General features: G+C 41.5%; 2 protein-coding genes and 1 long non-coding RNA gene across 8 annotated transcripts in view; 1 reads left to right on the top strand and 2 right to left on the bottom strand.

Moving 5' to 3' along the window:
• Window positions 1-616: 616 nt before the first annotated feature.
• Window positions 617-17,190, bottom strand: coro1cb (coronin, actin binding protein, 1Cb). 5 transcript variants are annotated; one of them, XM_077497211.1, is made up of 11 exons: window positions 14,726-16,790; window positions 14,172-14,294; window positions 13,127-13,256; window positions 11,863-12,044; window positions 10,455-10,574; window positions 8,900-9,004; window positions 8,674-8,819; window positions 7,967-8,024; window positions 6,856-7,119; window positions 5,495-5,613; window positions 2,346-2,489 (listed from the first exon to the last, which is right to left on the bottom strand). In XM_077497211.1, the coding sequence occupies exons 1-11, from the start codon at window positions 14,978-14,980 to the stop codon at window positions 2,486-2,488; spliced, it is 1,506 nt and encodes a 501-aa protein (XP_077353337.1). In that variant the 5' UTR covers window positions 14,981-16,790; the 3' UTR covers window positions 2,346-2,485. The 5 variants fall into 5 exon arrangements, with proteins under 5 accessions (XP_077353334.1, XP_077353337.1, XP_077353339.1 ...); XM_077497213.1 differs by lacking the exon at window positions 2,346-2,489 and adding an exon at window positions 16,830-17,190 and having other exon boundaries at window positions 4,730-5,613; window positions 14,726-14,925; XM_077497212.1 differs by lacking the exon at window positions 2,346-2,489 and having other exon boundaries at window positions 4,730-5,613; window positions 14,726-14,925; window positions 15,374-16,788.
• On the top strand, window positions 3,872-5,155 carry LOC144002204 (uncharacterized). Its single transcript, XR_013278687.1, has 2 exons — window positions 3,872-3,993; window positions 4,767-5,155. It is a non-coding gene; the product is annotated as an uncharacterized LOC144002204 (long non-coding RNA).
• Window positions 17,191-25,169: 7,979 nt separating the features above from the next.
• ssh1b (slingshot protein phosphatase 1b) overlaps window positions 25,170-27,504 on the bottom strand; it is a 12,558-nt gene continuing 10,223 nt past the window's right edge. The window contains exons 15-16 of one of the 2 annotated variants that reach the window (XR_013278686.1): window positions 26,889-27,386; window positions 25,170-25,502 (exon numbers count right to left, since the gene is read on the bottom strand). Coding sequence is in view for 1 of the 2 variants with exons in the window: in XM_077497192.1 (XP_077353318.1) it covers window positions 26,985-27,386 (402 nt within the window). In the remaining variant the exon portion in view is untranslated. Of the gene's footprint in view, window positions 27,387-27,504 lie in introns of both variants that reach the window. The other variant, XM_077497192.1, reaches the window with a different exon arrangement.

The raw sequence follows: 27,504 nt of genomic DNA, 5'->3' as shown, positions 1-27,504 counted from the left end.
CAATTTGTTAACAAAAATTGCAGCGCTTCCAGGGTCATTAGCATGGGTTAAGCTAAATTAAAATAATAATAATAATAATTAAAAAGCAAGTAAATAGCTTCCCAAGTTTTCTAAAATTTCAACATAATTTCTTGATTTAATTTTTTAAAATAAAAAGTGTAAGTGTCAGGTTTTTTTTCTTAAATAAATGAAAAGTTCCCCATATCTCACGGAGTGACAAATGCATGCTAATATAGCTAATTTGGGGTTTTTATTCGGGTTCGTAAAACGTTACAAAAGATCTTCGCAGTGAGAAATTGTCTGAATATGTTCCAAATGTGTTTACGATAAATAAAAACTGACTGAATATCTTAAAATTCCTGATGAAAACCACAAATTTGTTACATTCACAAGTATTCACTGCTCAGTGAGATACCAGCTTTATCGGCCTTCAGATTCAAAAAATGGCCGATGCCGATATTTGTCAAAATGCCAAATATCGGCACCGATAATCGGCCCGGCCGATAATCGGTCTATCCCTAGAACTTGTTACGATGGCCAGCAGGTGGCAGCAGAGTATGAGATCGAACAACAGCAGTGTTTTCCCCACAGTTCCAAACAGATTTGTGAATAATGATGAAACTAAGCTATATTTTAATGCTAATTGCTGCAAAACGGAGACTCCAATCTTTTTTTTTTTTGGTAGGTTCCATGTTTTTATAGCAATCGAACACAATATTCTGTGGGAGTTGCAAAATCAGTCCAAATCCAGTAAAAACAACCGGAAGCGAAGGAGGTTTGCTTAAGTTAAAATGGCTGCCAGTGAATGAGTTCAACGAAAAGTCTGGAATTCAATTTTCACTAGCGACGGCTACAAAATGCCAAGTGAGCATTGCGACTGGTAAAGGGTTGCGAGTGAAAGCGACACAAGATTCACCAGTCTGGGACCGTCCGGAAAAAGCCGTCCTTCCTTAAACACACCTGTCACTTTCCGGAAGGAAGCTGCTCAGGGTGAGGTTGTCGCTGATGTCCTCGTCGCTGTCCCCGGCGCTGTGGATCACCAGGACTCCGTTGGAGACCGGACTGCGCTGCTGCTGCCGCTGCCGCCTCACGCCCGCGTAGTTCCTCTCGGGCAGAAGCGCCGACATGAACGTCATCTCCGTCTGGTCCTGGGACTTCCTCAGCTTGTACTTCCTGGTGGAGAGTTTGGCGCAGAGCACGATGGTGGACACCATGAAGGCGGTGGCTAAGGCGGCCAGGCAGGCGATGGCCACCAGGCAGGGCCTGACCACCCCGCGAGACGAGCACGGCTGGTCCGCCGAGGTGGGGCGAGTCTTCGAGGTGGCGCAAGGCGCCGGAGTCCGAGCGGCCGCCGCGATCGAGGATGTTCTCGTGGCGGAAGAAGATTGTGAGCTGGAGCTCAGGCTTCGTGTAGCAGAGAAATCTTGAGTTGTGAGATCAGCATCAGTCCTTACGGTTGGTTCCAAATCAGGAGGACTGCTTTGGATTGTTACTGGAGGAGACCTTGGTGGTTCTGGTGTGGAGGTCAGTCTGGTAAGATCGGTGTTACTAGTCAAAGATGTCTTCTGGGTTGTCCCCAAATCTGGAGGACTACTGTGGCTTGGGATCAGGAAGAGAGTAGACTTGGTGGTGGAGCTGGTTCTTGTTGGCTCAGCAGGTTTGGAGATCAGACTAGTAGGATTGAAGGTACTAGTCAAAGATGTCATTGCGGGGGTTTTGTGACTTTGGATTGGGACTAGAGTAGATTGGATCCTGGTCCTTGGTGGGTCTGCTGTGGAAATGTAACTGTTACGATTGGCATTACTGGTTAAAGATGTGTTTCCTGTTGTCCCAAAACCTGAAAGAATGTTATGGTCTTGGATTGGGACTGTAGTAGACTCTGGGACGGAGCTGGAACTGGATGGTTTCAGTGGCTCTGGTGAGGAGATTGGAATTTTCGTGGTAGAAAGATTTAGATGTTTCAAAGAACTAGTAGTAGATCTATCAGTAGTCCCAAAACCCGGAGAACTGTTGTCTTTTTGGATTGGAGTTGAATTTCCTTTTGACCAAGGGATAGAGCTGGTTCTTGGTGCTTCCTGAGGGTCTGATGTGGAGGTCAGACTGGAACGATCTGAGACACCAGTAGAAGATGTTTCTCCGTGTGTTTTTTGACTTTGAATTGGGACTAAAGTAGACTGAAAGCTATTCTTTGAGGGTTCAGGAGGCTCTGCCGGTGTGGAGATCAGACTTCTTGTGATGGATTTGAAGGTAGGATCAGAACGCTCAGTACTACTGTGGTCCTGGATTGGGAATGGACTAGAATCCCTTTTTGGGACCAAGCTTGGGGAAGATCCAGAAGTCTGCAGACGCTCTGGAGAGTCCTCAAAGATGGTAGACAACCTGGTCTGCATTTCTACAGTGGTAGGGACCACCAAATCACCAGACACCAAAATAGAAAAGCCACCAGACAGCCCCCATAGCAGAAACCAGTTCATGCTGAGACCCGTCATCTGAAAGAATAACAAAAGAACTGATTGGTTCGAAAGACACATGAGGAAGTTTTCCTTGTGCGAGTTGTGATGAAATGTGATTTCACCAACACACTTTTTTGCAATTATTTTTTTTTTTCCCCACAAGGACCAACAAAAGGTGACAAACAATCACCCAAATTCTCGCTCACATGATTACTAATGTTAAGAATTGTAGAACCACGATTACAAAGTCTTCTCGCCTGTTAAGCATTTGAGGATAAACTTTCTAGATTTCTGCTATTTATACAAAATTTGTTTCAGCCGTGATAAAACCGAGTTGAATTAGTGTCACGGATAACGACTCAAACATTGGACAAAACTTCACGTCGGTTCCACGGTTAAATTTGAAGACAAAGTCATACTAGTCGACAACATGAGACCTGGTCCGGGACCGATGGTATGACTTGACTTATGACTTGCTTTAGTCACAGGCTAATCAAGGACTGTGGATTTTGCAGCAACTGCAATCTTTAGGGATTTTATCCCCACAACGCCAAATTTTCCACCATCAGGTAGAAACGTACAAAATAGAGAAGCAGAAGCTTTTTGCTGCCACAATTTGTGCAGAGAAAAAAAAAACCCCAACTCAAAGCACCAACAAGAAGAGAGGACGTTGCAGAATGGGGGCAAAGTTTCCTGTTTGTGGTTTTTTGTGAGCGCTCATCTATTGGTTGTTGCTTTCGTCACGTCACCCTTACAGACCGAAAGACTCGCGATCATATCAAACACGTTCGATGTCTTACGTCAGGCCAAAAAAGCTGATCGGAAAAAGACCGATCTAAAACATTTCACTAAACGATTGTCGTGAAACCCGAAAACTTCCTTTCTGACTTGCAGTTTTTTTAGCCTGTGAAAATGGTTGGGCGCAAGTCCGGAAACGTGACGATGACCACTTACAAACCAAATCATGACTTGCTGAATTTCTGCCGCAGTAACTTGAATTTTTTGTTTGTTTGTTTGTTTTTTGTCACCCACTCACACAAACGCGCACACAAACCAACATGGTCTCCCAGGTGGGGAAGCGATTGCACATCAACCGGCACCGAAGGCAAGTGACGGTTCCACTCCCCCCACCCAAGAGCCCCCGACTTGCCGGGAGTACCGTAGTAGAATACTGATCATCATCATCATTATCAAAAATTCTGGTTCGAAAGTGTCTTACCTGCAATCGCCAACAACAAAACGATGCGCGTTCAAGTCATGTCAGTCTGAGAAATGTCAGCGACGATGATGACACGCCGCATGTCGACTGTGACACATGGCCGATAGAAACAGGAAATGTTTCACACGAGAGACAAAAAAAAAAAAAAAAAAAAAAAAAGGGTTTTGAGATACACGAGGCACTTCCACCCCGTGCGCCACTTGAGCAAGGAGGAAGTCGGATTCAGATGTTGACTTGTTGCGCAAGGGAAGCGGCCAGTCGGCCGGTTCCGCAAATGCAAAAATTAACATTTGCTCCTCAACCTTACAGACAAGCAAGCAGGTAACAATAAATTTACATTCTGTCTTTTGCAAAACAACCCTTTTTTTTTTTTGATAAAATACAAAAATATTTACATAAAAATAAGAATCAGTTTTGCATAATGATGCGCAAAAAAAAAAAAGAAGTTTTTTTTAATCTAAATCGTGTTTTGTGTAACAGGACAAAAAAAATCTATATTTAAAATAAACCTTTCAATTCTGTGTATAATGCAAGACAACCATAATTATTTTGTTATTAAAGAGATACTTCACTTATTTAACCCATTATAGCAAGAAAAAGTTAATATTTTGTCTATAATTCATTTGATACTTTCATTATTTTTCATGTACAATTAGTTACCTTTTAAAAACACATTTTGCAACTTGCTGTCGACTGATATTGACATCACAAAAAAGGGCTCAGGTAACCAATCACAGCTCTCCTGTTTTCTAGGTTTGGTCATGTGACATTCACAAGCTGAGCTGTGATTGGTTGCCTGAGCCCTTTGTGATGTCATTTTCAGTCGAACAGCAGGTTGCAAAATGTCTTAAAAGTAATGAAAATATCAAATTTATTATAGTCAAAATATTCATGTTTGACTGCCAACAATGGCTAAATAAGTAAAGTATCTTATAAATATGAAAAATAAACATTTAAAATAATTATTCACATTTCTGTTTAGAAAAAACAAAATTTGGTAGTGTGCAATTTTGCTTTTTTTTGTGCGTTTCAGGAAAACCCCCCACAAGCTTTAATGTCAGTTTTTGAGTGTAAAATCTTTATTATGTGCACAGAACTTATCATCATCATCATCATCATCAGCGATGGCGGCGTGAAACACAAGCTGGGGTGTGAAGCTGCTTCCTCTTCTCAACACCCAAAACATTTCACTGGACATTTTGTTTTTGTTGATACTTTTTTTTGTTTTAAAAATCCTCCACATTGACAAGAGGCAACCACGACAAGTTTGCACGACATTTTTTTTTTACACCGGATATGCAAGCCCCGCCCACCGCCCACCTGGCGAAACACCCCCCTTCCAAAAAAAATGTTACATTTTCTCACACATTTTGAAGGAGTTCTTCCACATTCATCAATTGACAAAATGGTGGGCGAGGGTTGGATTGGATTGGCGGGAAGAGAAAATAAAAATGCTTTAAAAAAAGAAAAAAAGAAAAGAAAATTCCTACCTGGAATGTACGTACAAAAAAAAAAAAAAAATGTGCATGAAACTGCACACGAATAAACATAATATTTGGCAACACGGAAGTAAAAGTAATACTGATGCTACACTTTGAGAACACAAACGTCACATGACTTAAAAAAAAAAAAAAAAAGTAAGACTTTTTTTCCCCCGTCTGTGTGTCGAGCGTAGAGCGAGAAGAAAAAAAAAAAAAAAGGGGGCAACGTGTGGGAAAGGGAGGAAAAAAGTTCATCTTGGAATGTTGGCCTGGCGGCGCCAAATTGGGTCCAGCGAGGAAGAGGAGGAGGAGGAAGAGGCGGAGGAGGAGGCGGGACTTACATGGCAACCTTGGCGACCTGCTCTTCCAGTCTGGCGATCCGCCGGTCCTGGAGGATGACGCGGTCCCGCAGAGACTTGAACTCTCGGAGCACCTCGTCCAGTTTATCTTCCATCTTTTGCTGGGGGGGAAAAAAAATTAAAAAAAAGCTAAATATGCGCTGATTCAAAACGTTTGCCATTTGTTTCCAACCACACTAATTACGGGAACCGCACTCACCATGTCAGCAAAACAAAGAAACCAAAAACACATTTTTGATATACATACATACTATATCCTTGGGGTGTCAGACGATTACAATTTTTAATCGTAATTAATCACATGACTTCAACGGTAAATTTCATTTAAAGGGATACTTTTCAGCAGTGCAAAGTTCATATTTTGTCCTTAATTAATATGATAACTATAATTTATTTAAAATTAAAAATATGTAAAAAAAAAAATAATAATAATTGAGTGTGATATTGATTTGTGTTGAGGTCATTATCTGCCACTAGATGGCATAATTGCATTTGTAAAACGTTGGTGAAAGCTGAGTGCATTTTTTCTTTTCATGTGAAGAGCTATCGAACCTTTAACATGGAGTAACTTGTGAAAATCTGCAAATTTTTCAAATTATAAAATACAACTTGACCCCAGTCATGTTTTAGTCATTGGTACAATAATTTAATAATAATTAATATCATTTATCTAAAATTAAAAATATGTAAAAAAACAAAAACAAAAAAAAACGAGTGTGATGTTGATTCGTGTTGAGGTCATTATCTGCCACTAGATGGCATAATTGCATTTGTAAAACGTTGGTGACAGCTGAGTGCATTTTTCTTTTCATGTGAAGAGCTATCGAACCTTTAACATGGAGTAACTTGTGAAATTCTGCAAATTTTTCAAATTGTAAAATACAACTTGACCCCAATCATGTTTTAGTCATTGGTACAATAATTTCATAATGAATATAATTTATTTAAAATTAGAAATATGTAAAAAAAATAATAATAATAAAAAAAAATGGGTGTGATATTAATTTGTGTTGAGGTTATTTACTGCCACTAGATGGCATAATTGCATTTGTAAGACGTCGGTGACAGCTGAGTGCATTTTTCTTTTCATATGAAGAGCTATCAAACCTTTAACATGGAGGAACTTGTAAAATTCTGCGCCTTTTTCAAATTGTAAAATACAACTTGACCCCAGTCTCTACAAATATATGCATTATTATGACATCAATTACTGTGAAATTTTAACATCGACGTGTCTGTGACTTTCCAAGTAAGGGGCGCTCAGTAATGGCCCGTTAAAACCAAATAAAAATAATGAAGTGTCAAATTTTGACACACAGATTTCGAAACAAGCGTGTACTCACTGTCGCCGGCTGCGCGGGAGCGTGCGACGAAAGGTTCTTGTGCACGTTGGAGGCGTTTTCGGCCTTGGCGGCGGCCGGGCTGACTTTGGCCTCCAAGACGTTGGCTTTCACCACTTTGAGCTCTCGGCTCTTGGTGGGCACGTAGCCGTCCTTGAGCGAGATGAGGACGGGGCCGCCGTTCTTGCCGGCGAACCACTCCTCCGCCTCCAGGGCGGGGTCGGGCCCCGCCGTGTCCGGGTAAAGGTCGTCTTGGAACAGGTCCGACTGACACACCAAGTGGAATGATGAGAGCAGCACTTTTCTGTTTCTTGACATTTATTTGACTCTTTTGTTTTCGGACTTTTATTACAATTACAATTAATGTATTTTATTTAAGTGTCATTTCATTGATTACGTTTCTGTCTCTTGTCTTCATTACTTTTGTTAATTACTATAGATTATTATATATTTTTTTGTTTTTACATTTTTTTGCACTTTATTTTTCAGTGGTATTTATTCATTAAAAATTTATCAATTTAGATTATTTTATTGTTTTATCCATACATATCTAATCATTATTTTTTTTGTTTTATTTGACTTTTTTTTTTTTTATTTCCATTTATATTTATTGTTTTATCCATACATATCTAATCATTATTTTTTTTGTTTTGACATTTTTTTAATTATTGCCATTATATTTATTGTTTTATCCATACATATCTAATCATTAGGTTTTTTTTGCGTTATTTGACATTTTTTATATGTTTATTTCCATTCTATTTATTTTTCTAATAATTTTATTTAAATTCATTTTATCCATCTATTACAGGTGCACTTATTTCATTGAATTTATTTTATTTTGATTATTCCATTAAAGTCTTTTGCATCTTGGTAATCCACATTTGTTTTAAGTATTATTTTATATTTATGGCAGGGAAATACCTTATCGTTTAATATTACTGTGAAAATACATTTGCCCCCAAATTGTTTGTTTATTTTCTACAATGCATTCAAATACAGACAATAATTATTGGGAAACAATCATTTGAATTGAATACAGTTTAAAAAAAATGCATTTGTACAAATGAATGCAAAATAAATAATAAAATAAAATAAATTGTCCCTTACTGACCTTCCGGGGGACCGTCATGATGATTGGCTCACATTTTCTCTCCTGTAATTTGTAGAATCTGACAAGAAGAAAATGAAAATGAAAGCCACGATATCACGCTTCATATACAGTATATGTTTGTCAATATCATTATGAAAAGGTGTCAATGATACTTTGACTTGTGGAAGACAGTTTAAATTGGTCCTCAGTTTTGCATACGTTTCTATGAAAAAGGTGTATTACATCTTCAATTTTAGCGTTTTAAAACCTATTTTATGTTTCGACTTTTTGAAGCACACAACTTCTGAGGAATATTAATTTAATTGGATTTAATATTGAAGTCATTTTATTTGTTTTATTTTTTACATTTTCTTTTGTGCAACATTGCAAAAGTAAATACTCTGCAATGTTACACAAAAAAAAAAATTGTCCCATTTTATAAAATGAAAAAATTTGACAATGTGACTGAAAGACAAATTTGTCTGTTAAGACATTTGTATTTGTTTAAAAAAAAATACACAAAAGTACACCAGTTTTAATATTGTGTTTGAGTGATGGTACAAAAAGAAACTATTTTCATCAGTTGCTGTCTTGAGTAGTTTTATGGTGGCCTTGCAACCTGAGCAATATTTTGGATAATGGCGGTTATGGCCATATCGCTTGACGCTTGATGACGCTTACGGCGAGCCTTTTCATGGTGTGATGCGCGAGGTCGTCCGCCCTCGTACCTGGCAATTTCACATTTGTTGACGTCGAGCCCGCGTTTGGGCATGTAGCCCATGCCCCTCTGCGGCTCCTTGGTGGAGAAGGTGTTGAGGTAGTGCACGTACGGCGCCTCGTCCGTGATCTCAAAGTAGCGGATGCTGCTGTCGCCCTGCGGGCGGGGTCACAGGGACGATGAGGGGAAAGGGGGAGGAGACGGGAGGGAGGTCGTCAGGCGAGTCGCGGGCTCACCTTTCCGCACAGGTAGACGATGTTGGTGTCCGGGTCGAAGAAGGGCAGCAGGACTCCGTTGCTGGAATCCATCTCTTGAACGCAAATGGGCTCCTCCATGTTGTCCTGTTCGCACGAGTCGCAAAACATCTTACATCACCTTTTTGACATTGTCGTCGTCGTCCATCTTTTCGATTGACGATAGGATGGATATACATCACAACTAGGAGTGTGACGATATATCGCTATCACGATAAATCGTGATACCTTGTCTCCCGATAGAATATCGATACGTCTACGGTATTTATTATTTAGATTATCGATATGCAGATGCCAAGTATCGATATTTGCAGTTAATATACAGCCACTATAACGGCTCCAGTGTTCATGACTTATTCAGCAATTACTTGGTGGGCCACAAGGGGGAGCGCTTCATAAGCGTGACGAGGAAATGGACGCACAGTCTTCAGGCGAAGAAGACTCATCAGCTTACTTTTTTTAATATATATTTATATTTATTTATTAGGGGTGTGAATTGCCTAGTACCTGGCGATTCGATCCATATCACAATTCATAGTTCACAAGTCGATTCGATACCGATTAATCCCGATACGAATCTGAAAGTCGATTAATGCGATTTTTTTTTTAACTCAAATTTAGAAAATAGTAATAAGTTAACTTGTACATGTACACTGTAAGATTTGTTTGATAATGTATTTAATTGAAACGTCAACACTATTTAACAAACAGGTTGCAATCTGTTTCATGTTTGAACAGCATTAAAATAAAATATTATGGCTTAATGTTCCATTAATATAACATTCTAACCCTAAGTAAGACTTTTGAATATTTCCACATTGATTCAGCCACATATTGAATCCATACAAGATTTGCGCAGTGTAATATTGCGATATATTTCCGAATGAATTTTTCTTAGCACCTCTAATGTGTGTATATATATATATATATATATATATATATATGAATTTTTTAAATGTATTATTATTTATTTATTTTTTATTTAATTATATATTTTATTTTTTAGTTATTATTCAGTTATTATTATTATTATTATTATTATTATTATTATTATTATTATTGCATGATTAGTTTTGTCGTATGGTGAGGTAGCCAGAGGTTCCCACCCCTTTTTCAGAACAGACGCTCAATTGGGTTGACTTGAAATGGACGCTTACGTCCCCGCCCCCCAGATGTGCCGAAAATATGTCTAAAAACAACAAAAATTTGATCTGGTCTTTTCGTTTGTCCCATCAGGGATGCGTTTGACGGACTTTGTACACCGGACGCCCTTCCTGAAGTCAAGCATTCAATCCGCTACTGAGCAACTTCAAAGGCTCAAAAGTTGGCAGATGATTTTGGCTCAAGATATGATGAACGCGTCCGTGCTGGCCAACACATCCGATTGGACTATTTCATACAAGCAAATGGAATTTGCACTATTAAGCGCCTTTTTTTTTTTTCGAGGTGGCAACCACCGCTGTGTGGCACTACGGCGCCCCCCAGTGGAGCCGCACAACATGACCGGGTGATATTCCAAAGAACGGCGCTGACGTACGGTTTTCCACAGCGCGAGCTGGCGCTCGCTCATGCGGCTGAATCCGGTGGTGAAGATCTTTCCGTCCGCTAGGAAGATCGCTCGCATTGGCCGAGCTCCTTCGTGGGCTTTGTCCTTCTCCTGTAAACACACCAAAAAAAAAACACTCATGCTGGTCTGCTTTGTGGGGGGGGGGGGAGAAAAAAAAACAAAAAACAAAAACGAGAGTAGGGCCCAACCGATGAATCAGCCGATTATTGGCATTCAAACATCGCCCAAAACAATCGGCCAATTGGGGCCAAATGGCCGATTATGTCCGCCTTAAAACGTTACCGAAAGAAACCGAAGTTTCCGATGTTGTGACAGTCCCCTGAAAGCACCATTTTGCTTGCGTAGCATTAGCAACTAGCAAGTGTTTAGCGTATGCTATTCTGGTTATTCTGTTGTCCCTTAAACATCCTTTAAGTTTTTTTTAATGACACCACAGTTGGAGTTAACTGTAAAAGAAAACACACAACGTTAATAATGACGTCCACTGTATATTTAAATACAAAACATGCTTCATTTTGAAAACATCGCTAGCCTAGCGCTAACAGGAAGTTAGCAAATGCTAACATGAAGTTAGCATCCACTTGGGACGTGGGAACGCATACCCACAGATGAGATAACATGACGCAAAGGCACAAATTCTTCCCAATGTGTAGAAAAATGAGTTATTTTATTTTATTTAAGTGTGTACGCCATGGATGCACGGCACCACACTGCCCCCAAGAGGCCAGAACGCACAGGAACAGTCGGTATTTGTTCTTACCGTTTTTTTTCAGTTGCTATTTTTGTTCTATTCTATTTTCTATTATTCTTATTTGTATTAAAGTTGATATTTCAAGGATTCAAAGACTTTCTTTTCAGAAAATTCAAGGATGCAAACGTCCAAGAATTTTTTTTTTACCGTACATGACATGGCACGAAATACAATCCGCGAGGTCCGAGGTTAGCCCAGTAAGTCCCACGACTTGTGAAAATAACACTGGATAAAATTACATAAAAGAAACGGTTATGGGGATTGACAGCAGTTGTAAACAAGTAAGAATGGTTTTATTATTGAAACATAAATCTATACAATAACCTCGTATACCTTGTGATTTTTTGTTGTTGTTTTTTTATGCAGACTTGTCATTCAAAGCAGAGAATCTTAATAGCTAAAGTTTGCACCTAAGTGGCACCTATTGAAAATAAGAATTGGGGGAGGGGTTTCGCGATAAATTCTTAATAAATAATCAGTAGATTAATCGGTATTTTTTTTCTTGCCAAAAATCGGTATCTGCATCGACCTCAAAATATGCATATCGGTTGGGCCCTAGAAAATCGTTGAACGCTTCCCCACAACACGGCCGCAAGACGGGTGAAGGAATTGTCCCCGCCCACTCACCGCCACGATCTTCTTCTTGCGGGGGTCCACCACGCGGACCTTTTTGTCCTTGCAGGCGGTGCAGAGGAGGCTGCCGTTGCGGCTCCAGCTGACGCTGAAGATCACGTCGGGATGCATGTCGTCCAGGATGATCATCGCCTCGCCCGTGCCCACGTTCCAGATGATCACCTGGTTGTCGCACCCTAGAGCGACGTACGCAAAAAAAAAGAAGATCGTTACATCGGGAACGATTACATGTCAGGAAAGATCCGATAATCGGGCCAAAATTTGAGTCAGTACGTCCTGATTATTGGGTGTCACGAAAATATGATCCCGAGTGATTATCCTGTGGTGTAATAATTAGGGATGGCACCCTCTGGTGGCTATTTTTATTTTTTTTTCAGTGCAGTTTAATTTTCACAAGGCATGTTTTGGCCCTCATGTGTTTAAAATCCACGCTAACGGTCAGAAGAAGGGGAACGGAATTTGCTTGTGAACCAAGTCAATCTGTGTGGGAACTGAACGGGTGCGCGCATTAACAAGTAAGTGCCTCAATAGATATTATATTTATATATTTTATAATATTTTATATTTTGTCCAAAAGCACAAGATTGTGTTTTTGTTTTGTTTTTTTTAAATATTGTGACCTTTTTTGTATCACTAACCTCCCCACAATATCGTGATAATTATCGTATCGTGGCCTCCGTATCGTGATATCGTATCGTGATGTTTAGAAATCGTTACATGCCTCGTAATAATCAGAACAAATTTCTGCATTTTTCCCCTACTGATTCAAATGGACGTCCCTGAAAGACGATCCTGATTATCTGTTAGTGTGTAAAGAATCGGAAAACAGTTGCTGACAATTGGAATTGTTGAATTAAAGTATTGAAAGTATTTGAAGATCGATTTGATTTGATGATTCGATTTTTTAAAAGCCAGCCAACAATTCAAAAGTCAAAAAAAAATTCCTCCCGTGCGATTATTTGTGACTTATATGGGATTTTTTTTCCCTCCCCGAGTTGCGTGCAAAAATGATCAACGTTGCCAATCAGTACACATCTACGATAAGCGCAGTGAAAAGCAATTTCTTTTGCGTGCGCAGTCTCACGTTTCAACAATCAGCTTGCTAAGGTGTTGAAAATGGGGATGTGTTTACACACGCGCGGGCCCAAATGGAACCAGCGCGTTTATTTGGGGATCGAGATGGCAAGCTGTGCAAAGCTAACAAAATGAGACAAGGCCCCCCCCCCCCAAAAAAAGAAGCCAAAAACAAAAAGCGTACCGGCGCTGAGGAGAACGTTGCGAGCGGTGGGGTGCCAAGACACGATGCCCACCCTCTTGGAGTGGCCCTCCAGGACCACCACCGCCTCAGAGAGGGGAGACTCCAGACCGTTCTCTGGGACCTGCCAGACCTGCAACGGGCAAAAAAAATAAATAAATAAAAAAACAAAACAAAAGCTCGACATGGGAAAAGTACAAGGTCTGTATCAAAAAAAAATATATAAATAAATACATTTAAAAAAAATGATGACAGATCATGATAGGCTTAATGATAAAAAAATGCAATAATATTTTCTAAATTAATTTACTACTATATTTTTTCTCACCGTGTATATTTTGAATAAATCATACAAATCTCGGGGGAAAAATATCAGAAAAAAAAAAAACACAAACAAAAGCTCGATGTGGGAAAAGTACAGCAAGGTCTGTATCAAAAAAAAAAAAATAATACAAATAAAAACCAAAAAAAATTGATGACAGATCATGATAGGCTTAATGATAAAAAAAATACAATACTATTTTTTAAATTACAGAATTTGTCGGCTGCATGACGTCACTCTTGCGGCAACTTGAGAGCACGCACGGATCTTGTTTTGTTTTTTTTCTTTCTTTCACTCACTCACTCACACGTATTTATTTTATTTATTTTTTACTTTACAGACATTTTTTGGCAATGAAGAACATCTAACACAGGGGTGGCGAGATCCGGTCCTCGAGGGCCGCAGTCCTGCTGGTTTTGGATATTTCCCTTCTTCAACACAGCTGATTCATGATCAGCTCATCAGCAAGCTCTGCAGAAACCTGATAACGAGCCTGTTAATTGGAATCAGCTGCATTCCGAGTAGGGAAATCTGCAAAACCTGCAGGACACCGGCCCTCGAGGACCACAGTTTGCCACCCCTGATCTAACATTTTTTTCATCCAATATTTATTGACAATTAAATTTTAATTTATGCATCAGCGCCAACAAACGAGTAGCCCCTAAAGAAGACGCACAGATCACGTGACCAAAAAAAAAAGAAAAAAAAAAAGGGGGCGGGTCTTACCATCACGGTGCAGTCCTCGGAGCCGCTGGCGATGACGAGGTCATTGTGAGGACACCAGTCGATGTCCAGCACGGGACCCGTGTGGCCGCACACTGTCGGGAACACCTTGTCGATGCGGCCCGTCTACGAGAGTTATTAAGAAGAAACTCATCAATTATTCATTTAACGGTGGAAGCATCGTCAAATTGAAGTAAAACAGAACAAAGTTTTCGTGACGTTTAAGTGCATCAATCCATATCTGTCCCCCCCATTATGATCATTATCCAGCTGCGAATGATTAGTCGGCCTCGGTTGATGTCAAATTTTACAGCCCATTAAGTCCAAGTGATGATTCGGAATCATCATGAAGCCAAACTTGATGTCACCCTCCCCCCACTGTGCGTCTCACATGATGTTCATTGAGGAAACTGGATCACAACACTGCAGCCATTGATTAGCTGCTTTTTTTTTTTTTTTATGACTCATGCATTGATTCGGCACACGTTCTAAAAGCTAACAAAAATATGATACGATCGACACAAGACCCGGCCGGGGTTAAGGACGCTAACGCTAACCTTGTGCAAAGGCAGGACCAGGAAGGCTCCGCCGCCGCTGGCCTCGATGATGATGGCGACGAACTTGGGGTTGACGGCGCAGAAGGAGCTGTCCCATGTGACCCGGGAGACGCGGATGTCGTCGTAGCACTGGTCGTTTCTCACCGCCTGGCCGAAGACGTGGCGGAACTTGCTCTGGCGCACAACTCGCCGCAACATGTCTGCCGGGAGAGAAACAAACGGGACAGTCGACGCATGGACACCGTGCATGTACATTCTACTGTTATTTTGTTTGTTTGTTTTTTTGGTAGAGTATATCAGTTATTGAAAGTAGGGATGCCCAAACTTTCCCAATGACACATACAGGAAAATGCAAACAAGAGACTTCAATTTGTGCTTATGAAGCTAAAAAAAAAAAAGAAAGTGACCCATCCTTGGAACGCGTCCACAACCGCCATGTCGAGTACGGATGTAACAATATCCAAAAATCACGATACGATATTATCACAACATGAAGGTCATGAATCATGATCCTATCGTGGGGTGTTTGGCGATACAATAAATAAATAAATAAAAATCAGCTCATACTTTTGTACATTACAGAAATAAAAAAAATCTAAAAATACATATTTTATATAAATTAAATATAATATACATTGAGGCACTTACTTGCTAATGCAAGCACACATTGAGCGTAGCACATCTAAGATGATCAGTATCTTTATCACATAGCTGTTATTAACTGATTACAGTTACACGGAAAAGTTGAAACCAAAAACAAGGCCGTGCACATCCAAGTCTTTCTGTTTCGTGCGTATCCTTTCAACTCTCCACCTCCATAATGGCAGCCCAACGACGACATACCCTGTAATGGGAAACTAGTTAAATGCTGGAGGGCATGAGTAGTGAGTCAAGTAGTGTTACACCAAGTGAGGGGGAAAAATAAAGGATGCTATGAGTAGCAAATGGGCAGAACAGGACAGGGTGAGATGGGACAGAGCAGAACAGGATTGGACAGGGCAGTTTCGGACAGTGGTGATGTTGGGATGTGCACTAATGCTATTCTCCAAAAACCTCCAAATTCTGCTGATGTTAAAGACACTACTATGCATCTTTTTGACACATGGACTCAATTATCACCGTCAAGCTTGTGGACAAATACAAATATGTGGGATGTTTACTTTTAATTCCTAACATTTGACTTTATTCCACTGAAGCTTGTTCCTTTTGTTGTTGTTTTTTCTTTTCTTTTTTTACACAATGTCCCCAGCGACAGATGTGAAGCAATGGAGGCAACATCTGCACTGGGCTAACTAAAACAATGGTGGTGACTAGCCGCTAATGTTAGCCACCACCGTACCCAGGCGCGTGTTGGTCATTTGAATCATGTTGTTTACATCTTACAGACGCTAATAGTGTCTATGGTCATTTAAAATCCGCGTAGGGTGTACTTGAATCCATTTCAATCACTCGCGGAACGTTAATTAGCGACTTGGCTAGCCACCCAAGCTAACATTCTCGTTGAAGAGGGTCGGGTGGAGGTTTGATTAATAAGATCCAGATGCTCGCCCTCAACAGTTTGCTGTTCTCCGACACGTTTTTCGTTTTCTAATTTTATGATGATATTAGGATGAAATATCACATAACGTTAAAAATGGGTTAGTGGATGGCGTTGTTTGGTAGCCCAGCGGTGAGCCGCTTCGCTCCGCCAGACCGGCTGGCAGCTGCTCGGCTCGGCGGGCTGGGTTCATTCGGAGCAGCCGCGGCGCACGCAGTCGCCATTTCACGGCAAATGCTAGGTCGCTTAAACATAAATGACAAAGTAAGAGTAATATTTCGGCGTGTCGACTATAAAAACAAACGTTTGACATTTTCTTTGGTGGTCCGTCGCCCTCAGTGTCGGGACATCTGGCGGGCTAGCCTCGCCTAGCTTTAGCCTAGCCGCCTAGCCTGCTAGCCGCGGTGGACCGCCGCCAGCTGACGCAAGTGCAGATATTTCCACCCAGCCCAGCCTACGAGCTAGCGGATGCTGCGGAACCCTCCCGGCCGACACGTAAAACGCCCCCAGGAAAAGCTCCAAAGCTGAGTTAAGAATTCAAAAAACACTCATCGTTGCTCTTCTTACCTCCAAAATCGATGCAATTCTTTCCCGAGGACAATCAATCACGACACATGAATGTGTGGAGTTTTTAGGCGCGCCCTTATCCTGCAGGACGTTCCTCCAGTATCCCTTGTCTCCACACACTCACTCACACGCGGACACAAAACCCCTGATTTTTTTTTTTTTTTTTTTTGAGTCTTGAAATTCCAACTTCCTCGTCTTATGGTTGTCCGCGTGTCAGGATGTCAGCTGTGGAAGTTCGCATCCCCTTTGCGATCATCACCTGCGGTTAAACTGTCGCTTGTTCTTCTTGTCCCGAAAAAGCACCGTTATTACATTCAATGGGGTTTGGCGATGGGCTACTGCACATGCGCACACGGAGGCGCTGGATGCCACGAATGTGTGAATGGAGACCGGAGGGGAAGGGAGGGGGGGAAGCGAAAGGGGGAGGGGGCGGCTCCTCCAGGAAGGAAGATGGGTGGATGCTGAGGGCAACTAGATCAAAAGATAGAGCAACAGCTAGACTGATAGATGATGGACATAAAGTATGCTAATTTGGATCTTGTCCACACACTTAACAGTTTAAAAGAGCACTTATTTATGTAATGCTGTAATTGCAAAATACAAATAAAGTCACGCAACATCCATCCATCCGTTTTCTATTGTGATTGTGGTCATTTGGGTTGCCAGCAACCCAAGCGAGATCAGGCAGGAGGCATCCTTCACCCTGGACTGGTTGCCAGTCGGGTTTTGGAAACATTGTGACGGTACCCCAACATACCTTTCTTTGGTGACGGGTGGCTTTCTTGCGGCCTCTCTTTGGATTTCTTTGGGACGTCAAATGCATTCTTCATCTGGGACACTTTGACGCTCAGGTGCTGTTCTGCCACCCTGGCCTGCGTTTTGGCCCCTTCGGTTCTGACCCGGTCCTCACTTCTTCTGATGGATTCCTTGACCAGTTCAGACACCGGCTTGAAGGAATCGGCATTATCTCCAGTGCCTCGATCCGGTTTGCAGCTCGTCTCATTGTCCTGTGCATTTGACCTTTCAGGCAGGAGCGTTCTTCTCAAAGGTTGTTGGGTTTCTTGGTCTAAATCGACCTCAGAGACAAACGGATTCCGGGGATTTTTCGCAACTGGTGGCGGCGGCGGTGGTGGTGGTGGCGCAGCTGCTTTTTTATATCGATTCCGTCTCTCCAGGAAGACCCTCCTCTGGAACATGTCCAAGTCTACGGGATCTTCGTCCGGAGACAACTGCGCCACTCTGGAGCAGTAGTCAAAGTCGACCAAGCCTCCGTACCCGTTGTCCATGCGGTCCAGGGACAAATGTTCCCAAGGACTGAGGTCCACCGACAGACGACGTATGTTGGACTGAATGCCGCGGGCGCTCCTCTCATCCAACAACGGGCACATGTCCTGATTGGTCGCGCCGCTCTGTAGGAAGCCTTTGTGAATGCCGACGGTGTGTCTCCTCCTGGCCCTCTCCTCAGAACGGAGGTGATCTTTACCTCGTCTCTCACCGGACATCAACTGAGCCGTTTTGAGCTTTATGAATGGGTTTTTGGGCTTTTTGGGAACTGGTGGAGGTGGACCTTTGGCTTTTGGCTTCTCCTCTGGTGTGACATCCGCTATCATGTGGACACTTGGTAATTGTTTCTCTAACATGAGGTGAGTTAAAGGTGGAGGGGTGACCACCGCAGAAAAACAAAGGGGATCGGCCTCCTTTGTAAGCTGTGCAAAATGTGACACGCCTTCACAGCTTTCTGGACTACACTTGACGGAATCGCATGGTTCCAGAGTCTGTCTTGAACAAGGTTTCTGGGTCTTGAAGGTAGACCCTCTGGATAAGGTTTGGCCGGCCTCTCTTGTGACTGCCGACGCCCTCTTTGAGACTGCGCCGGCAAACCTGTCCTGACATGTCTCAGCAACTTCCCCGTGGATTTTTTGTATCGTACCTGGATTGTCCAACATCTCCGAGGAGGCTTCACAGCTCCGCTGGCATGCCTCTTGAAATTTGTCACCATCAGTATTTATTGTCATCGTTGGTGCCTCGTTGTGGCTTGTGCTCCCGTGCTGCTTGTCTTCTCTCCTGGTTGTTTTGGTATGACTCAGTCTACCCTCTGTCTCGTCCAGTGAACGAATACCCAGACTCCTGTCTGGGAGGAAACTCTTGGATGGTTGCGTGGCATCTACGTCGACTCTGTTCCTGACGACTGGTTGACGGTCTTCTTCACTTTTTGTCTCCTGATTAAAACAGATGTTAGCTTCCCCGGGAAGCGACATGCAAGCGTCATCCCGTTCTAGAACCACAAAGTCCTCCTCGTTTGGGAGTCCGCATGTATCTCCGTCGTCCGATCCATTCCCGCTGGCCTCCATAGCCGTAGTCCTGTTACAGGCTACAGCCTTCTTCTTAAGATCCAAAGTTTGTCTGGTCTCCCTGAAGTTCAGACCACATTTTGAGTCCTCAGCTGTACCAGTGTCACGCCGACCCTCCCTCTCTCCACCCACCGCCTCTTCAGAGGTAGTCAGAGGTCCATCCCTCAGACCGAGATGCCTGATTGGCTGCTCAATTTGGGAATCCATATGCTCGTCCGTATGCTCCGGCAAGGGCGAACCTCCTTCGGCGGACGCGACACCCTCCCGTCCCCTTGTCTCTCCGTTTTTCTCCAGGCCGTCAGGCGACTCCTCGTCCTTCTCTTGCATCTTGTCCGCCTTCTGACCCATGGTTGCAAGTCCTGTCTCACAATCAGAAACGCACCAGTCAAGACGCGGCCGGCGGATGTATTAATAGCGGCGTAACAAGGGTGACATCACATAGCAGGCGTCGCCGTCTATCTTTAAAGCCATCCCGAATCCCCTCTCCTCTATTTTCGTGTATTCCTCGCACCCACCCGCAAGGCCTTCCTATCTATCTTCTGCCATTCTGCGTGGCAGGAATGCGCTGCCGGCTATAATTAGGAAGGCCCGCATGCAAGCCGGTGAGTCAGGAGGCCAGTAAAGGCAACCGGACACGTGAGATAAGAGCCAGTTGACAAGGTCACTTTGAAATTTAGGGGAAGTCCGATTTTATTGGAGAAGCATCAGAACCTCCTGGAGCGGTTCCGATGTCCCCTCAAAGGCATCACATTGCCGTGTGTGGTGGGAGGGAGTACAAAGTACTAATACTTTGTTACTGTATTTATGTAGGATTTTTCAGGTGTCTCTACTCAGATTTTTGCTTTTACTCAACTTCCACGTAAAAAAAACAGTAAAGGCGACCATGGCTGAGACCTTTATTGACTGATTAATCCATTGAGGTCTTGGGGCCCTTTTTCAGGTGGTACTGTATCTGCAGTTCTACTCGAGTACGTTCGCCACCTGCGCCGCTTTGGACGCCGGCCTTTGTTTGTTCCGACGATTGTTTTGGTTACGCCGCCCCACGCCGAAGGTCACACCCGGAATTTGTGGCTGGAGTCACGGGTGGCTTGACGCCTTCCCTCAATCGTTTGTTTGGGGTTTGGCAGATGATGGATGGGGACGGATAGCTAGGAAGGGATTATTGCAAAACGGCGGCGACAAAGCTCAGCTGACTTAAGTGCCACGTCGAGGACTTGCAATGGTTATTTTTAGGCTTGGAACAAAAAACGGTACATACGCAAAGCGACAGGGTGGATTTTGAAATGGAAGGTGGCTCAACAAAGAGCAGTTGAACTTTCACACTCATCAGGAAACATCAGAAGTGAGCAATGACACGTAGTAGTAATTAGGCCTACTTTAAGAATTTTGTCAATGGAAACGAAGGAATTCAATGAAATTTGAGAAAACTCTGCTTTTAAAGTCTAACGCAAGGGTGTCAAACATATGGCCCGCGGGCCGGATCAGGCCTTCAAATGGGTTTAATCCGGCCCGCAAGATAATTTTGTAAAGTAAAAAAAAAAAAAAAAGCAGCCGGCCACAATCAAAACATAAAAATTTGTAAATTCACAAGCAGTCCTCAGATGAGCAATGCAAATTGCACGGGGAATCGTCATCCTGGATGTCATTGTTTTACGCACAATTTCAACTACGGTTTCATTATTATTATTTTTTTTTGTAATCATACATCGACATAAACGTGTTAAATACGACACAAATTCAACTACTGGTAACACAAATAGATATGACAAGGATTAACATCTTTATAACATCATTAACTGCACCGCGCAATGCATTGTGGGAACAATATATATGCAAAACAGGTCCATTTAACACGTCCATTCGTGTTATTTTTTTCAGAACAATATGATGACAGTTGAGCTCCATAATTTAGTGCCGGTCCACAAAATTTTGCGTATAAATGACGACAATTGTTTTGAAGTTATATACCGTTATTTTGCCGATGCGGCCCACTTGATAATATATTTGCCTCCATGCGGCCCCCTGAGCTAACTTGAGTTTGACACCCCTGGTCTAACATCATGTTAAATGCCACAAGACTTTTCACTAGCTTTTTTTTTTTTTTGGTTTGCAAACATGCAACATTGCAACTTAAAAATACCGTTTAAAGTTAATTTCTTGTTATTTCAACCTCAGATTGTCTACTTTAAGTTACTTGAAAGGGTTTGGTCCCAAGAGATTTTTTTTTTTTTTTTACCAACGCCGCCTGTTTTTCCCCGCTCCTCAGCTGGTAAAGTGTTTTTTTTGTTTGTTTTTTTTATCAGAGACTTGTGACTTGGAGCGCACAACCTATTATCCTGATTCGAGACTTTGCGTGCGTGTTTACGATCTCTTTAGAAGATTTACGAGACGCTCTGGGGCTCCGTATGCAGTACACAAAATATTAAGTCAGGTGAAAAATCAAAGTTCCTCTTTAGTCGGCATTTGAAAATGTGTAAACGTCTTCCCATACATACTACATCGTTTATTGACCTCACAGATTTCAATTTCCATTTGAACTGTCTTCAATGAAACGTGTTTCAATGAACAATTGCAAACAGTAGGAACTGCACATACACAAGTTACTCGATGTCAACAACATATTAGGTGCAAAAATGTTTACTATAAGGCAATGTGAAAGTTGTAATACTTACTTGTGCGAGACGCCGGAAAAACAAATCAGGACGATCTTCCCGGCTGTTTTCCTGCAAGCGTCTTAAAGTGAATAACTTAATAAGAGTCTCAAGGGGGAGGCACAACAAGATTTGTGACTGTTTTTTTTTGTTTTTTTTATCGCTCCATTCACTTTCAGTATTTTTATTGGCATAATAAATGAAGGACTGGGCGAAAAAAAAAAAAAAGTGCAGTACATAATGAGAGATGTATAGCACTGAAGAATAACAGCAAGTTGGTACAAGACTCGTTACTTTACCGCCCTCATTTCTCTTTAATTAATATAATCAGAATAATATCAGTAATAATACAATCGCGGTTTAGGTCCTCGCTTCCACCACTAACCTAATTAGCAGGTTTATTAGTGTGATGTACAGTTCGGAAATGTGTACATAGTAAGACAGACCCATATATGGAAAGGCCTTTCAGCAATTTCGGGACTCTCTGGGTCCAAAAAAAAAGGGACCGACCCGCTACTTGGGTCAGTGTGAGACCACTTTCTGGATTGTTTTATATAAATGGACTCACTTCTTTTATGTGTTGGTTTGGGTAAAACGACCCAGAAAGTTGGGTCAAATTGATGACCAAAATTGGGTTATGTATTTGTTTTTACCCAACATTAAAAAAAAAAAAAAAAAATTGGGTCAATAACGGCCCAAATTGGTTTAAAAAAATAAAAAAAAAATAAAAAAAAATAAAAAAAACCTTGTTGACCAAAATTGTGTTTTTTTGTTTTTGTTTTACCCAACATTAAAAATAATAATTAATAAATAAATAAATAAATACATACATACATACATAAATTAGGTCAATAATGGCCCAAATTGGGTAAAAAAATCAATAAATAAAAAACCCCAAAAAACAAAAAGTTGGGTCAATAACGGCCCAAATTGGGCTAAAAAAAAAAAAAGTTGGGTCATTAACGGCCAAAATTGGGTCAAAAAAGTTGGGTCAAATGAATAACCTGTAAACCTTGGGGGTTGTTGCGTGGGTGATTCATTTATCCATTTTTCATTATTTTATTTTTTTTAACAGGGTACAACCCTAGTAAGTATAACCCTATTAAAAGTTGGGTCGGTTTCATTTAAAACCCAATTTGAGTTATTTTTTACCAACTTTTTTTTTTTTTTTTTTTTTTTGTCTCCTCGATATGCAGCTTTAGGTCCATGTAGTTGTACCCTGGTTAATTTATTTAAATAACAAACACATACAGTGTACGTGTTTGTTATTACACTCTTGTCACACACAAATTCTTTCTCAAACGTTTACAAACAAACAGTCACAATTTCTTCCACTCTCACTTCCTGGCTCGATCACACACAAGGTTAATAAAAGAAGAGTGAAGTGAAGGCAAAATGTAATTATTGAAATCTAACTAGTGGAGCAGACCGGCAGCTTCCTGGGATCCAGTTAACATTGGCTAAGGAACAAAAGAAAGTGTTGTCTTCTTTAAAAAAAAAAAAAACAATCTCCCTCGTGGTGTTAAACAACACGCAGTCAAGTCATCCTCTTGTTTTCCAGCACGCCAAAACAACAAGAACACGTCAGCCAAAACAAACACTGTAAACAAAATCTTTGGATAGGCTGCAGTTCTACGAAACTCGAACCAAACTTGACGTCATGTTCCGCCATGTTATGAGGCTCGAAAGCTTCTTAATTTTGCATCACCATCTGTCTAGGACGTCCGCCTTCCGACTGGGAAAATTCATTTGTAGGAAACCGTCAAAAAGTACACGGTCGGGAATTTGCACAAAATGGCTCCTTCAAACCAAAATGGCCGACTTCCTGTCCAATTCCCGACATCGGTTCAATTCCGTGTTGTTCAGTCAAACTCCGACGCCCCGTAACTTTCCAAGTCCAAATAAGCAAACGTTTGTCAAAGTATGCATCCTAGATTCACCCAAAATGTCTGCTCCAATCCAAAATGGCCGACTTCCTGTTCAAATTCAGACATACGCTGCGTTCGAGGATGGTCGGAAGTCGAGTTGTTTTTTTTCCCCCAGTTCCGATCTGAAAGCGTTTGAGGCGAAAGTAAACAACCAAAATGGCGGACCGTGGTAAATTGTTTTTTTTAATTTATTTTGGTTCTTAAAAAATTAATTAAAGTAGCGAAAGGAATTTATGCCCATCACTTTTTATTTCCAATCACCAAATGATGGAACGATGAAAAACGATGCCCATACAACACAAAGCTGCCTAAGCTGCTCTTTTTTTTTCACAAGAAGGTGCAAAAAACAATTTTTCAAAGGCAGGACTTTTCAAAAATAGATTTCTCTATCACAGTACAATAAAATAAGATTTACTCTGGTGGAATGAATTCCACACTTTCTGGAAAATATTAAACATAAAGCGCCTTTAGAAATGAATAAGACTTCTTTGAACCAAAATACTTTGTGTTTTTTACTTTTAGCAGCGGTCGCGTTCCGTCATCAAATTATTATGGAAAATAATCATTTTTGAATTAAAGTTTCTTCTTTCATAAGGGAAAAAAAAAAGTTTCTATATGTTTTTGTTTTGCAGCAATTAGCATTAGAAGAGAGCTAAGTTTCATCAGTTTTCACAAATCTATTTAAAATTCTAAGTAATTTAGCTTTTTTTCCCTGGTTGATCTCTTATACTCTGCTGCCACATGCTGGCCGTTTGTGTAATAACTACCATTTCTGCAACCGTTCTTTGCAGTTGAGAGGCTGCGTCAAAGCCTTCTGTATGCTCCAGCATTAAAAAACAAAAAACAAAAAAAACGTATAAATACGTCTTTGGGACACTTAAAACATAAAAAAAAAACGTATTTACACGTGTCCGGGCGGCAGGCGTGTCATGTGTCAAACCTCGATGAATCTCATAATCGATGTATTGGCACACCCCTAAGTTCGAACTCAGAAAAAGTCCCGACTTCCGACCATCCCCGAATGCAGCAATAGTCGCGGCGTGGCCGATCTCTCGTGAACCCGCTTCCAATTACGGCTCATTTGCCTGGAATACGCCCAAAATGTCTGACTTCCTGTTCAACATGGGGGCATATAGTGTTTGAGGCTTTTTTTCGTACATCCTTTTAAAAAAAGAGACACGTTGACCCAGTTTTGCGTCGATCACTAAAACAGGTGTTGGAGGCTTTTTTTTTTTTGCCGTTTACTTTCTGAGAATCCTTGAAAGTAGTGTAATCGTCTTTGTATATTTCCAGGGAGTGCTACTGAATGAATGAGTTTCCTGAGCAAAAACGAGCAAGCAGGTGTGATTACAATTATGGCCAAGTCATGCATGAAGCGCTTCAAGCTCATAATAATAAAAACAACAACACTGCAATAATGTCCACTTTAGTCACTGAGCAGAAAAGAAAAACAGTTTGGTGGATCGTCAACAGGTTATTTTTCGGCATGACCGATACCACTCGACAAAGTAAGACGACTGAAATCGGTGCCGTTTCTGTATTCAGGTTTGAGTTTCCGAAAAACTTCCCCTTTGAAACTAGTTGTGAAAACCAGCAGTTTTAGATGTTTTTTGTTTTTTTTTTCCTCCAGGTGTTAAAAATAAATAAATACATACATACATACATACATACATAAATTCAGTTCAGAAGGACTGCCTCTTCGTGATCTTGGTCTTGAGAAATGAGTTTTAGAGTTTTTTTCATCTGAAATAGACAGAAGAATTTCATTGTTTACACACTTGACAGTTTTTTTGTTTGTTTTTTTTTGGACAAGTGGACTAAAAGAGAAATGGAATTGGCGTATATCCATTTGTAAGTCAGGACTTGGTCGGATCAAGTTCATTTCAACTCAATATGGACCAAAGATATAGAATGTATACTTTTTTGAATAGTTCAAACATGAAAAGAAAAAAGCAAGTGTGAACGCAGCAGTTTAAAAAAAAACAAAAAAACATCCAAATCATCCCTTTGTTATTTTCAGTTCTACTCTCCATTTGTAACCGTAATCTTCAAAAATGAACGTTTTTTTTTTCACGTGAGATAGAAGTAGTGTTAATTTTATCCGGCATTTTTCAGTTTAGTCTCAGTTTTAGTCCAGTTTGAATCACACTTGTTAGTTTTTTTAATGACAGTTAGTCAACCTCATCCCGTTTTAATTTTTTTTGGTGAAACCGAACAGTGTCATCATCATCGGAACACAAAACGGCGGCACTTGAAAGCGGATTCGAGTTGGGTTTGTTTCAAGATATGGACTAAATACAGGACGATTCAAAACGAATGATCCTATTTCATGATCAAAAGTTTGGTAAGTAAACGTATGAATCAGAATGAGCGAGTGGGTGTTTGAAAGATCAGATTTGCCAGTTTTCTAAAAAAAAATAAAAAAATAATAAAAATAAATAAATAAAATAAAATGCTCTTTGTTTCTCCTGACCTCACACTTTGTGATTTTTTTTTTTCCTCTGGGGGTTTGTAAAACATAAAAGTCTTTGTTCCGCCATTACCAGCTGACCTGGAAAACTTAAAACATTGAACAACAACAGCGATCAATTCAATTGATCCCGATGTTCTTCGACGTGTTTGGCAAGAATTCTCATATCGTATTGATGCTGTTCGCGCTGCAATTGGCGGCCATATTGAGCACTTGTAATGTGTGAAATAAAACTTGACTGTTAACAGAATACTATTATTATGAGTGTTTTTTTCTGCTATTTTTCCTTCATAAAATATTTGATCACGAAATAGGGTCATTCTTTTGGAATCAACTGGTACTTTGCGGACAATATGAACACCGAAAGACGGTGGCGCTCGATTTGCGAACGCAGACTGTCAAAAGACGGCAAAAACGTGAATTGAAATATGCAAAATCGAGACTCGTGGACTTGAGATATCGTCTCGGTTGCTGTGACCATTAAGATTGTTTGCGAACCGACCTTCCACGGTTTTGTGAGAATGACGTACGGTACCTCCTTGAGAGTAGAAAGACCTGGTGGTCCCGTTTCAGTTTTCAGGTTTCGGGTTTCCAGAAAGTGTTATTTGTCTAAGGCCAACCGGATGCGTTCAGCCAATCAGATTTGTCTTGATTCCTACCTCACAAAGTGCCCAGTGGAAAACTTTCTTGTCCAAGTTGGGGATACCCTGTCATGGGAAGCTAGTTCCCCCGCGTCCTGGCTTTCGGTCCCTGAATCACTCAATTTCCGATTCCGCCTGAGAAGCGCGGCGTCCTTCGGCCTCCGGCTCATCCATGACTTCCACGTCCGCCGAGTCGCAAGCGCGCGTCGGGTCTTCGCAACTCATGGGCGAGACCGGTTTCTGGCGCGCTGTTAGCGGTACCTCAGCGGAACAGCGGTACCGGCTGGGGGCCGGCTGGGCGTGATCCGGCAGAGGCTGCGGGAGGAAAATGGTCCCGGGGGGATCGATGCAGATGGTGGGGAGGCTGCAGTGTCGAGAGGAGGAGGGGTTGAGGCGGTGGGAGCGCGCCCCCGTCGGCCGCTCGCAGCGCCGGGCCTGCGGCAGACGCAGGCAGCAGTCTTTGCAGGACTGGTAGGAGGGTTTGACTTTTAAAGGGTTGCCCGTGCTCGCGCTGTCCTGCAGGGAGGAAAAATGGTCAAACAAGTCAGTAACTCCACGAAATGTGGACGCCGTGTCACTATCCAATCTTTTTAAAATCGATTATACTATTGATTATTCCATTGAACAATGGGGG

This window comes from Festucalex cinctus, chromosome 15, assembly GCF_051991245.1.
Source record: "Festucalex cinctus isolate MCC-2025b chromosome 15, RoL_Fcin_1.0, whole genome shotgun sequence".
Classification (NCBI taxonomy): domain Eukaryota; kingdom Metazoa; phylum Chordata; class Actinopteri; order Syngnathiformes; family Syngnathidae; genus Festucalex; species Festucalex cinctus.
The sequence above is the reverse complement of the archived record's forward strand: the minus strand, read 5'-3'. Positions and strand labels throughout refer to the sequence as shown.

Coding starts and splice junctions, on each gene's coding strand:
- coro1cb (XM_077497208.1), bottom strand. CDS start 2,489: ATGACGGGTCTCAGCATGAACTGGTTTCTGCTATGGGGGCTGTCTGGT.